Raw genomic sequence first — 14,123 nt, forward strand, 5'->3', positions numbered from 1 at the left:
GTTATGGTGCAGAATATACCCAAACCTGCACTCACATAATACCTGAGTTCCATCCGATAGCCGTACCATCTCCAGGAATGTGTATAAATAAGTGGGAGTCACCCCTCGTTATACCACTGTGAGAATATCCCTCCATTACAGGAGATAGACTAGAGGGAACCAGTCTACCTATGGATATCTTGCATGACCAGGCAGTCCTCTATATCGAAATCAGTAGCACGGATGTCAGAACTACTTGAATGCAGGAGGGACGCCCCTCCCTGTAGTCATCGGTGTCTTGCACAGGTACAAGCCTGTGTGATGAACAAATGGATGGCACCGTAGAGCGTTGAGTGCATGAGAGAGCCGCGCTCTCTACTAATGTGATCAAATATCGTGCTAACGTCCGGCTGATAGCCTGAGCGGGCCGCACCCGTAAATAACCAAACAGTAGAGTCAGCATCCGTGACCGTTCCTCTCTATGAGAATGCTTCCTCCAAACATGACCCCTGTATCCAGCTCAGTCTCCGGCTGAGGTTGAGGGGGGGCTGCGCCCTCTAATAACAAATCAGTGTCCGGTAACGTATCTGAGAGGGGTTCGCTCTCTGCTCCAGCAGATAAAATATTCTCGGATTGAAGAGATGGAGGGCCGCACCCTCCTGTGATCCAAGCTAGGGTCCCTAGGGACTCAGGGTGACCAACTAAAGGGTACACCAAATACGAGTATCAGCATAAGGCTAAGGGCAATATACGGGAAAACGATGGAAAAACTATCAACTGACCGTCCGGATCCCGTGCGCGCGCGCGGGGTCCAGGCGAACCGTTGGTAGTCTGAGGAAAGCTGGAGACGTTCTCCACAATCCACGAGCACCTGGGAGGTCGGAGGAGGTCAAGTCAGGCCTCTCGACGACCCGAGCGAAAGGAAAAGGAAGTCACGAAAACGAAAAAGACAACAAAAACGTAGATACGAGTAGAACGCAAATTCTATCTCAGCTAGAAGGCAAAAGGCAGGCCGGAAGGCAAGACAAGTAAGCCCCACTGAACAGGGCCAGGAGCTAACCTTACGCAGGAATAACTACCGATAGTTATATGGACACCGGGAGACAGATACGGAGTTAGTTGATAAAGACAAGGAAAACACCTCGTTCTCCTGTAGGTGTCTGAGTACCGGTCCTTGTCCTTGCAAAGTTCTCCTCGGAGAAGTGCCGTCGCCGGACTGGCGCAACCGCGGAAGTGTGTCCGGGGTCTTAATAAGAAAACTTGCCCTTCAGGTCTGAGGTTTAGGGCCTTCACCCTACCTACCATATTCAGATGGCCGTATATTGGTGTCCTCTTGGGTAGTATGGCAATGGTGCTTGTCCGGACACCCGCCCATTTCCATGTCACTGGTGGGCACTGACTTCTCCTCAGTGATATTCCCCCAGGCCTGCGGCCAAAAGGGGATAGAGCAGGCCCAACAGGCCAAACTAATGGACACAGAATAGTTGGCCAAGCAAAAGGCACCGACATAGTAGGCCATACAAATAGGCACCGACATAGGAGGCCAATAAATGGGGCACCGCCATAGCCGGCCGAGCTTATGGGCACAGAGGCCGTTCTTATGGGCACAGACATAGCAGGCCGTTCTTATGGGCACAGACACAACAGGCCGTTCTTATGGGCACAGACATAGCAGGCCGTTCTTATGGGCACAGACATAGCAGGCTGTTCTTATGGGCACAGACAATAGCAGGCCGTTCTTATGGGCACAGACAATAGCAGGCCGTTCTTATGGGCACAGACAATAGCAGGCCGTTCTTATGGGCACAGACAAAAGCAGGCCGTTCTTATGGGCACAGACAATAGCAGGCCGTTCTTATGGGCACAGACAACAGCAGGCTGTTCTTATGGGCACAGACAATAGCAGGCCATTCTTATGGGCATAGACATTAGCAGGCCATTCTTATGGGCACAGACATAGCAGGCCGTTCTTATGGGCACAGACATAGCAGGCCGTTCTTATGGGCACAGACATAGCAGGCCATTCTTATGGGCACAGACATAGCAGGCCATTCTTATGGGCACAGACATAGCAGGCCATTCTTATGGGCACAGACATAGCAGGCCATTCTTATGGGCACAGACAAAGCAGGCCATTCTTATGGGCACTGACATAGCAGGCCAATCAATGGGTTGTGTATACCACGATATTATTATAGCCATGTATTTATATAGCGCCCTCCAATTCCGTAGCGCTTTACAATGGGTACTGAATGAGCAACGGGGACCTCCGCGTTCGGGTAGAGGTCCCTAAAAATTGCAGATCCTCAGGGCAACTTGTGACATGGGACCCTTAGACACCAACCCTATTAGACAGTGTAATGCCGTGTGGGTAAGCTGAACCGGGACTGGCAGCCCCTAAATGCCCAGCAGGCAAACAGTGGTATTCCAGCTGTAGTGGGTAGACGCGGCAGTTGTTCCAGTGATCCTCATGTCCATGGAAACTCCCAGGAGTAGGGCTAAGTAGCCAACTCAATGGCTCTCCCCAAGGACCTGACTAAATTGTATAGTAACAGCGTAGACTGGTCTCCCATACCAGGTAGTCAGAGCCCGGTCCAGTCATGTCTATATGTGCCATGGACAGGATATCCAAACCAGAGTAGACTCATCTGAGTCCTCATAACTGGGCCAGAAAAAAGTAAATAAATAAATACATAAATAAATAAAAAATATATACTGAGAAGCACACGAATAGCAGAACTCGCAGAAAAACTGTGATATACACTGTAGCAAACTCACAGCGATCTGTGACGTAGACTGTCAGGAAAAATTCCCAGTAATTTGTAATATACACTGACAGTAAAACACACAGCAATCTGTAACGTAGACTGTCAGGAAAGACTCACAGTAATTTGTGATATACACTGTTCACGCAACTGTCAGCAATCCGCGATATACATGACAGTTAAACCCACAGTAATCAGAGTGACATAATAGGTCCTGGTGTACCATGCAATAATGGGCCAGACGTAGGCCACTAATACAGTAGATATGGTGCATGCAGGGTACAGGCCCCCATAGGAAGTAAGCGTATGAAGTACGCCTACAGTGGTAAAATAAGTTCTGTGTCACAGACAGAGCAGTATATGGTATACTGCCTATAGGCATGTACCCCCAGTAAAAGAAATCTAAATATACACAGCTCAACATCTATACACACACACACATGCACACACACACAAATCTACATAAATACATATATACAAGTACATACATCTATCTGGACATAAAATCTCAAGGGAAAAAATCACTACATTGTCCCCTATGACACAAACTGCATAAAGCACAAACTGCATGTAGTCAGTTAATGAAAGAACAAACTGACATGCAGCAGGAAAACCGAACTGGGTGGAGGTAGACCTCCAACAAGCAAAGTAAAGAATAGTACCGACGGGGGGGGGGGGAGTGCGGTTGCACTCTCTCCCGGTCGAACTCTCCCCCGCCCGGTCGGACACACGAGGTCCGCGGGCGGAGGCGGCCGCGGCGAGCGGCCACGTGGGGAAAGAAGATCCGGCCGCTGGGTACTAGCGGGAAGCGCACGCGAGTACCCCCGCGGCCGGCAAAGTACATGGGACCGCCGGAGATGAAATCTGCGGTCCCGGAGCTCGGGGGTCGAAGGAGGCAGATGTAGTAAGCCTCCTGACGCCCCGAGCGGCCCACACACCGCCAGTAAAAGGCGGAATCACATAGCATGAACAAAAACAGGCATACACAATCCAAGGGAAACGGGCAGGGGGGGCACAAGCCCAAGAAAAAGGCAGCAAGGACCCCAAAGACCCCCCACAAATATATAGGAAACTACAGGCGAAGTTGCAGGGGACAAATAAATCACACAAGATATAAAACACCATGATGGAACAAAACCAGCAAGGGCAGAAAATTAAATAAATAAATAAATACCTAAGAATAAAATCTCACAAGAAAATAAATAAATAGATTACTGAAGATAAATATATCTATGACCAAATTTAACAAGTGCAATCTACAAAATAGAGTCTAAAAAACTGAATGTAAGCAATAAATCCCAAAGCCACCCACTATAAGCAGGAGGCAGTGGTACTCTGACCTGTACTGGTGCGGAGCAGCAAAGAAAGAGGAAATGATGCATGGGGAGGGGAGTTTATGTTATAAAATTATATCCACATGTGGTGGTCATGTAAAAAAGTGATTGTTGTATGGCAGTGGGCTCAATTTATCATCCATACACTGTGTGGAGTAAAAATATTTCTAAAACCTGAAACAGTGCTATTACACTATCAATGGCCAAATTTAAATAAAATAAATCAATTTTTAATTATTCATTGTTTAACAGCCTGTCAAATAATAATAGCAAGGAACTGGAAGGGAGATACCGCATTTAACATTAAATTAATAACAATACAGTTGATTTACCAAATCAAAATGGAGAAGGATCACTGCAAGTTTCTGAATGATAATTTGAGCCTATGGTCAAATTGGGAAAAGAAATTACTACAAATGTAATATCAATACCATTTGAAAAAAAATAAGTATAATTTGAAAGTATGTGGAGCTCTCGTGGGGGGGTGGGCTGTGTTGTGTTTTGTCTAAGTCCTTATGTGCATGAATATGAATTTTTAAACATTTTTTTGTACAATGAAATTATGGTGATAAAATTAAAATAAAAAGAGAATTGAAAAAAAAAAAAAAAAACCTGTATTCTTAACACTTTGGTATCCCTGTCCCTAGTTTTATATTTGTTCAAAATGAATAATTAAAGGAGGCTTTTTACTTAAAAAAAAAAAAAAAAAAAAGAAGTGCCTTATGTGTTTCTGTCACATTTCAAATAAGATCTAAATACTATAACATCAATGTAGCAAATATTACTATAAATTCTTTCCTTTTGACTCAAGCTAAATATTTATTTTTTATTTTTTTGTACAGATGGAATCAAAAATAAATGGCACTCTGTTCACTGCTGATGCAATACCTATGTTTTTCTAGTGTTGCTATAATTGTCACAAATGCAGTGGTCAGAAATTGGAGTCAGGTGACAGTGTTTCAAGGTTAAGGAATCACACATAACACAACTTTCTAGTCTGGTGAAATTGGTTTTAGCATCTCTGCTATTATCCAGTGTTATTTTAGGCACAGAGGCTATTAAGTATAACGATACCAAAGGGGCACTTTATTTTACTTCTGTATGGTTTGTTGGTTTTATTTGTCCTTTTACGTTTTACTTTTAGCATGAACTGTATTTTACAATTGCTGCATTTTAATTCTATTTTTTTTTCCAGTTCTTGCAGTATTAAAAGTACATGCATCAACATGTATATTTCTGATTTTCCTCTTAGGTACACGGCGATAGTGAAACCCATGGACATTCAGACCAACAATGCATTAACCAGGATCTGCATCAAAGCTGCACTTATTTGGATATTATCCATGACTCTTGCAATCCCTGAAGCTGTATTTTCAGACATGCATCAGTTTCATGACAAGGAAAACAACAAAACGTTTGTCAGTTGCGCTCCATACCCACATTCTGATGGGTTACATCCAAGAATCCATTCAATGACATCCTTTCTGATCTTCTACATCATCCCTCTGTCTATCATTTCAGTTTATTATTATTTTATTGCCAAAAATTTGATTCGAAGTGCATATAACATGCCAGTTGAAGGAAATGTACACGTCAGAAGACAGGTAAGATTTTATTTCCTTAGAATCAACTGTATCTTTAAAGAGTTGACTGTTTTGTGGCCAAACCAAATGCTGCTGCTCACTGATGAACCTTTGTTAAGCAGACTTGACACGTTATTCTCTTATCTCATCATAACGGACATCATTAAATAACTAGGTACATCCCCAGTCGTTAAGGACCGTTTTTTGTCAGACATACCTAGTACATCCTCTATCCTTAAAGGGTTAATATATAGTGAAGAGAGGACACAGTTTAAATGGACACTATTGTCACCAAAACAACTGTCGATTAATGAAGCAGTTTTCCTGTATAGATAATGCCCCTGTAGTCTCACTGCTCAATTCTCTGTCATTTAGAAATCACTTTATTTATGCAGCCCCAGGCACACCTCCCTGCATGTTACTTACACAGCCTTCCTAAACACTTCCTGTAAAGAGTCATCTAATGTTTACACTTCTTTAATTACAAATTCTATTTCATTTAGAATTTTCATCTCATGCTCTGTTAATAGCTTGCTATGCCCTTTGGGAGCCTTCTGTGTGTGATTAAAGTTCAATTTACAGAGCAGAAGATAAAAAGTTTAAAGTAAGTTACATCTGATTGAACATTTTGTTTTCATGCAGGCTCTGTCAGTCACAGCCAGTGCAGGTGTGGCTAGGACTGCATAAACAGAAGCAAAAGTGATTTAATTCCTAAATGGCAGAGATTTCAGCAGTAAGCCTGTAGTGGCATTATCTATACTCCAAAACTGCTTCATGAAGCTAAAGTTGTTTTGGTGACTATAGTGTCTCTTTAACTGTCACTTACCAAGATTTTTAATATTATGTTTACTCTAACTCTATGTTTTGCAAAAATGTATTTATGAGGTCTAAACAAAAAAATAATAAAAGCAGATATCCACAAATCTATCCTAGAACTCTCTCTCTCTCTCTCTCTCTCTCTCTCTCTCTCTCTCTCTCTCTCTCTCTCTCTCTCTCTCTCTCTCTCTCTCTCTCTCTCTCTCTCTCTCTCTCTCTCTCTCTCTCTCTCTCTCTCTCTCTCTCTCTCCTCCCTGTAGATCATCATTATAAATTTAGCCCTTATTTGTCATTGAACACAATTAGTGGAAGAGGAAAAACTAAAACAATGTTTCTCTTCTCCTTTACAAATGCATTGTGTGCCCTGGTTTGATTGGGGGGGGGGGGGAGGGGGGAGGGGCGAAGGGGGGGAGGGGAGAAGGGGGGCAAAGTATCTGTATAACATGTAATATTTCAAAATAGGTTAAATGAATAGTATTATTGGAATGCAAGATTTTTATATTTTACCTTATAGTAATATAACTATTAAATGTTTAACTATAAAAATGTGTTTTGTTCAAGTAAACTTTAGCATTAAATAAAACCCCCAGGAACATGATAATAACATTTTATATATGTAATATGAATCTTTTAATATTGTACAAACAATAATAGCATAAGCAATCTGTTGTCTTACGACTTTAGGTCTTTTTAATGGGCTGACCTTAGAATGATCTTAACTTCTATAACAAAGTTCTTTATCGCTAGAAAAAGAGATGTTATTAATGAAAATTGTATAAAACCTCTGGTGGCAATTCACTGCTGTTCAAGGTGATAGCCCTTATCAGAATTCTGTGATTCACTCTGTCTATGTGACACCTTTAATAATCGGACAGCTTTTAATATGTCATTGTCTGTGGCCAAATTAGCCAGGAAGACAGTAATATGTTTGCCGTAGAGAACTTCGTGTTCATTATCCGCTGCCTATCAAGGGATGATAAAATGCAGCTGATAAGAAAAACATTGTTTAGTAAATGTGATAACTGCATGCAACAAATAACATCTATGCCAGCATAGTTGATATGTTACAAGGCTGGCAGTGATGTTCTGCATTTAAATTCTGTTTAATATAACAACGGAAATCGGCATTGATTTTTTGTTATGCATGCATTGCCTTTATATAATAATATACTCAAGGCGAGTTTTTGTAGTTTAGTAGTTTAATAGTTTAATTATTATTATTATTATTATTATTATTATTATATATTAAGAACCAACAGATTTCACAGCAATATTTTAATAAGTGGACAAACTAAGAAGCAATTGCAGCAAGACAAGTTGGACGTTCAGGGACAGAAATGCCAATAAGGACCCTGCTCAAATAATATATTATTAATCGATTATTTGCAGGGTACAATAAGGCAGTTGAAAGAGAAAGGTCATATTTGGACATCATTTTTGCTGATGTTGACAGCCAGGGCAGGATTAATTTTCCTCTTGAGTTCAGTGCTGATGTCAGCTGCAATTTCAGTAGTAGTACATGCATACACAATGCACAATGTATGCACACACTTGTTTATTTCTGGAACTGATCGGGTTCATCCGACAAAAATGGGATGTCAAAAGGAAGCCTGGATGTACATGTTCTAGAATAATTTAAGTTAAAAATCCCACTACATAGATTTCAATATTTTGCAACAGTGAAACCTGGATATTTCACAATAGGTAAGTATTTCTAACCCTGCTATAAATAATAATAAATAATTTGCTTTGGCAACAAACTCCTATATAAATGAATGAGTATTTGCAGGATGGACATGTGCAATTCGTTTTGCTCCGAATGTACATTTGGACGTATTTCGTGCAATTTGGACATTTGGATGCATACGAATGTCTGAAGTTCGAATTGCCAAAGTGCCGAATTGAAGTGATTTCTGAAAAGTGGCAAAACAAGTGGTTAGGGTTAGGGGCAAAACAAGTGGTTAGGGTTAGGGATTTAGGTTTCAGGTTAGGGTTAGGGTCCGAATTACTGAAGTTCCAAATTGCTGAATTGAACGCCATTGGTCCGAATTGCCGATGCAGACCTTTTTTTTTTACTTACCTGAATTTCTGAACCAAACCGAATTGTTTGCCCGTGCGCATCCCTATTGCAGGACAAAGCCTCCCAAAGCACCTAATTTCCCATCCCAGACTCCTGCTATGATTGTATGATTCTTTCCTGCATCATAAAAACAGAAAAAAATTGACATAACAGATGAAAATGTACCAATTTAATGTGCAAAACAAATAATAATAATAATAATAATATAATACAATCTGCAATTAGATTAAAAATGACCTGCTCAAAGGGGAGAATTCATTGGCCTTGAGGATACATGCCATCCAGCTGTAGATGCATGTTGACATATAGCAGGTGTTATTCTGTTTGCCAACTCTCCTGCAGCGTAAAAATGGTTTAACCCCTTAAGGACACATGACATGTGTGACATGTCATGATTCCCTTTTATTCCAGAAGTTTGGTCCTTAAGGGGTTAAAACAAATACAACTACACCTATATGCTTCCCTGCTCCATAATAACTACCCTAAATTGTAATGGTTACAGTGTTTGGAGACTTCCTTTAACAAATAATCAACAGTTAGTGTTCTAAAAACAATTCAAGCAGGTCTGTGAGTATTACAAGAAAAAATACTTTTGATAGCAATACATTGATAACCAATGGTTGAATCAACTGACCATGTTGTTATCTGATGAATATTATAAATGATTCTTACTCTAAAAAGTCTAAATAGGTGCTTAGTAAAGAAAATAAGGGTAAATACCAGCAGCTGTTCAATACCCCTAAATATCCACAAACAGAAAAAACAAACCACAAACTTAAACTCAATGTTTAGGTGATGTACCCCACCACCCAAACATAAAAGTGAGAGTGCAGCACTTAAAACATGAAAACGTACCCATCAAACATGTAGGGAAGTATCACCATATACATAAAAAGTAAAAAAAATAAAAAAAATAATAATAATACAGATAGTGTAATATTGTATAAAACATATAGTATAGATATAAAGTGAGTGTACATAAAACAAGAGCCTTTTTTCGTGATATAGGTTCTAAACAATACAGCTTCTGCGCCTTAAATAGGTGGCAACCACCACCTTCTTCTGAGGTCAGATTCCAAGGTACTTCTCCACAGTGCATATGTATAAAAGATAAAGAAACAGCTAGTGAATAACATATAGCATTATAATCATTTCAACATATAAAAGAAAGATTAAAACATAAAAATGATGTTAATAGTTCTTTATATGTAAACATAATGCAAATACTATTTCAATTAATATTAAAAAAAATCAAAAAATATTTATTTAAAAAAAAAATCAGATTATAAACAATGTCAAAGACCTGAAGAGCTTAAAGGTATTAAGATTGAAGATCCATCTTATCTCGCATCTTTTTAATTATATCTTCTCCTCTCCGATTTGCTTAAATGTTTTGTATAGCCATACATTTAAAAAAAAAATGTGGATTACTATTATGTACAGATTTAACGTGTTGTGAAACACTATGTTTTTCATAGCCGTTTTTTATATTTCGTACATGTTTATTCATTCTTACATGACATTTTGTCCTCCCCACGTAGCATAAATGACATGTACAGGTGAGGAGATATATAACGTTTTTTTTTGTTGTTGTTTTTTTAAAGGGTACGCATCTCTTATATTTTGTATTTTTAATTTTTATTATGTCGACATTTTTATATGCCTTATCTCACTTTTCTAGTCGACAGCCAAATAAACCATTTTGATATGAAAAAGTGCCAGGTGGATCTTTTTTTTTCTATGATTACTGACTAGACTTTTCTAAAGATTAGGAGCTCCCCTATAAATTATTCTTGGCTAGTTTGGGAAAATCTTATAAAGTGCAGAGTTGTTTTTTAAAATTGGCAAAAATTTAGATGTGATTTGTCTATTCTGTTTATTATTGCAATCAAAATTGCAAATTAATGGAATATCGGTATTTTTGTTATTTGTTTTTGGTTTATATTGGAGAAGGGGCATATGATCTATTGTCATTTCTAACATATTTTTATCATAACCATTCTCCGCAAATTGATTTTTTATTTTATTCGCCTGGGTGTAGAAGGTGTCAAGATCTGAACAGTTTCTCTGCATTTTGAGAAACTGTGACCTCAGACTATCTTACTCTGATGTCTGTGATATTGTTAGATGACCGTTGGTCCCTGTGACAGAAAAGAACTAGGACAGACATATAAGAGCCCTGGTTAAAAATGTTTCCACACTGCAGACTGAATCAGAAGTGTTCTAAAGGTTAAGTGTACAAATTGGCTAGCATCTCCCATTATTCTGTTTAGATTCTACCTGTTCTAGTAGGTAATTTCAGTTCAGTTATTCAATGCAAAAAGGGCTACCTGAATGGGCCTATAGATAACAGACAGTTAAATAAATACAACAGTAAGATGAACTTCAAGAAGAAAAGCCTAATGATAGTCTAAAAGTACAAAGGAAACCAGAGATAGATATATTATATCATAATACTGCTTAATGATCAGTGATTATATAAATAAGGCACAAAGGCTTGGCTCATAAATTACAATTACTCAGATCTCTTTATAAAAGATACAATATGTACAGATTAAGTTAAATGTTTACAGTTTACAAACGCCTCGGTTTACATTTTCGGTTTACAAATGAAAATCCATTGAAAATAATGCCTCGGTTTACAATTTTTTTGGCATAAGAAAGCAAGTTTCCCCAGGATGCATTGCGCCTGGGAGGTTTATAGCGCTGCCCCTGTGCATGCTGGAGTATGTAGGTAGCACATGTTGTGGAGTGTGGAGGTGTTGAGTTTGCATTGAGTTTTGGAGCCATTCTGGAAATTTTGTGCAGTGGTTTTGGAACTTCTTGGATGTTTTTTGGTGTTTTTTGGTTTCAAGTGGTGGAAAGGTAGGGAGCTGAGTGGGCTGTTTGCATGCATTTTACTGTGTGTTCTGCATTGTGTGTTGGTTTCCAAGCCAGCTTGTTTTAACTTTTTTCTGACTTCCAGAAATGGATTAATTGGTTTTCAATGCATTCCTATAGGAGACCGTGTTTCGGTTTACAAATTTTTCGCAATAAGAAATGTCCTGGAGAACACATTAAATTCGTAAACCAAGGTACCACTGTTTATAAAAAGCACTCTGGCATTCTACAGATAACAGAAAAAAGAAGGAAAAACCAAGGTTGCAAGGGGTCGCAGCTGCGACTGGGCCTGTCGCTCAAGGGACCCAGCTGCCCTGTTGACCCCTGCTGATGCATAGGGCAGGGCTGGCCTACCAAGATTTCCTAGGGTACACCGGCCCAGGGGCGCAGTCGTCTGGTGACCGGCAAGCGCACAGCACAGTGCTTCTGTCTCCTGTCAGTCACTGCATGCAGCATGGCCGAGTGGACCATGGTTTGACAGGAAGTGCTCACTGAAGGCAACAAATACTTCCTGCTAGACCCGGTATCGTGGTTCACTTGGCCATGCTACATGGAGTTAAGCAGATATGAGAGGAGAGATGGATAAGGGATAGACACATGAAGGAGCTGGGGGGGGTGTGGGGGCTGGGAGATGGGACACATGGAGAAGCTGGAGGGGAATGAGATACATGGAGAAGCTGGGGGTGGGGAGACACATGCTGAGGGAGAAATAAGACACATTGAGGAGCTGGGGGGCGGGGGGGAACCAGAATCACTACATTTAGCTGTAGTGGTTCTGTTGACTATAGTGTCCCTTTAAGTGCAATATATTAATAAGAAAGGTATATATTTTAATGCACAATTAGCAATCAAAGCTATACGTTCCAACGCTGGCACCATTCAAGAGAGGGAGATGAAAAAAATGAAGATCAGCCAAGCATAAAACCTAACATTATACAATTAATTCCATTAATCCAGTAAAATTGGTTAAAAAAAAAAAAAAAGTAAGATACTAAATTCATCTACTATTTTTCATCTACACATATACCTATATTAAACAATTCAAATATATGTAAGAAATAATATACAAGAATGCAGATTAACAGAAAGCACATTTTGGGTATGTTTTGTGATTACCGAACATATGACAGTTCCTCTATAAGCGTTCAATCTTGCATGAAACTCTTTAGCATGGATTTCCCTGGTCACATAACAAATACGCCATGTATTGACAAATGAAATATCTTGAGGTTTTGTACAATCGTTGCTTGTTAAACAGTGTTAGATCTCCTTACCTTTGGGACCAATAATAGCTGCAGCCTTGACTCCTATAAAATGAAATCTGACCTTAACACTCAATATTTGAAAATGAAGAAAGTTACTTATCTGTTTGGAGAGAGAAGACTGGGTTTTCGGTCCCTTAGAGAACTATTTTTTTTTTCTCAAATCCAGCTTATTCAGACAGGAGGTAAAATGTCATGTACATACAAAGCAAAAGGTATAGATGATTTCTTTCTGAACAACTGTTTTAAAAAGTAGTGTTTATTAAAACATAGATGTTTATTCTTATTCTATAGTAATTTCATAATAGTGCGTGGTTAACATCAGCCTAAAATGTTCTGTGATAAAAAAAAAATTGGAAAAAATCTAGAGTTATTTCACATATTTTCAAGGAAAACTTATAAAATTAAAAGTGATAAAGGTGTATGGTGTTGAAAGCAATTTATATTTTTGTTGATTTCTAGCGATTAATGAGATGTGGTACCCAATACTCAAATGTTTCCACTTTGGCTATTTTGACTTCAAATGTGAAATTCACTTTGAATTCCGACAGTTCTTACTTTAGTAAATAAAAGCTTAAAGGTTATTTACCAAAATGAGAATTCAAAGTGAATTTCAAATTTAAGGAACTGAACTGAAAACATTCTCTATATCACCTGTGCTTCTAGTTCAGCTTCTTAAGGCCTTTTAATTCCACTTTGAACTCTGTTAGTGGTTCGCTGGTGCTGCCAGCACCAGAGAGTGACTGGTTTGGCTATTCTGGCATTAAATTTCAAATTCACTTTGATTTTACACTTTAGTGAATAACTCTGTAAAAGTCCAGAATTTGTGGATAATTTTGCAATAAGGATAGGGATAAAAACTAGATACTTGTGATTTGAGAAAAAACTCCCATAACTCACATTAGGAGGATTTTACAAAACTGTGGCTCACCAACTCAATACATAGTCCTGACAGTAATACTATTTTCAATATGGATGATCCACATTTGTGTTAGTGACACTTTTATAAATATCCCCCGTTCTATATCTTACTCATACCAGGTTATATTTCACTTGTTCCCCAATTGAACAGTGCCTGTGTTTATTCTTACAGGAATCTGGCTGTTACTTTGTTTTACTCTAAATACTTTTGTAAATTTATACGACTTTATATTCAATATAACCACATAGCTGTTTGTAACAAATAATGTATTTTATGTTATATTAAATCATTGTTACAAATCAAAAAGGATGATGATTTTTTCACTAATAAAAATATATTGCAAGTGTAGAACAATTAAAGATGGTTATATATCACAAGCAAGTCTGAGTTAAAACATTCTCTGCTTGAAACCAGAACAGATCCCATATCACATACAGCTAGTAGCCTATGGAGGACATTATTAACCCTTAATGTTGGACGTTATAATTTTATTGTATTTTAC

At 38.8% G+C, this 14,123-nt stretch overlaps 1 protein-coding gene across 1 annotated transcript in view; it reads left to right on the forward strand.

Moving 5' to 3' along the window:
* Positions 1–14,123, forward strand: part of GRPR (gastrin releasing peptide receptor) — a 116,605-nt gene that overhangs the window by 85,528 nt on the left and 16,954 nt on the right. The window contains exon 2 of the mRNA XM_063449210.1: positions 5,331–5,682. Coding sequence (XP_063305280.1) covers positions 5,331–5,682 — 352 coding nt within the window. The remainder of the gene's footprint in view (positions 1–5,330; positions 5,683–14,123) is intronic.

Source organism: Pelobates fuscus, chromosome 1 (genome assembly GCF_036172605.1).
Source record: "Pelobates fuscus isolate aPelFus1 chromosome 1, aPelFus1.pri, whole genome shotgun sequence".
NCBI classification, from domain to species: domain Eukaryota; kingdom Metazoa; phylum Chordata; class Amphibia; order Anura; family Pelobatidae; genus Pelobates; species Pelobates fuscus.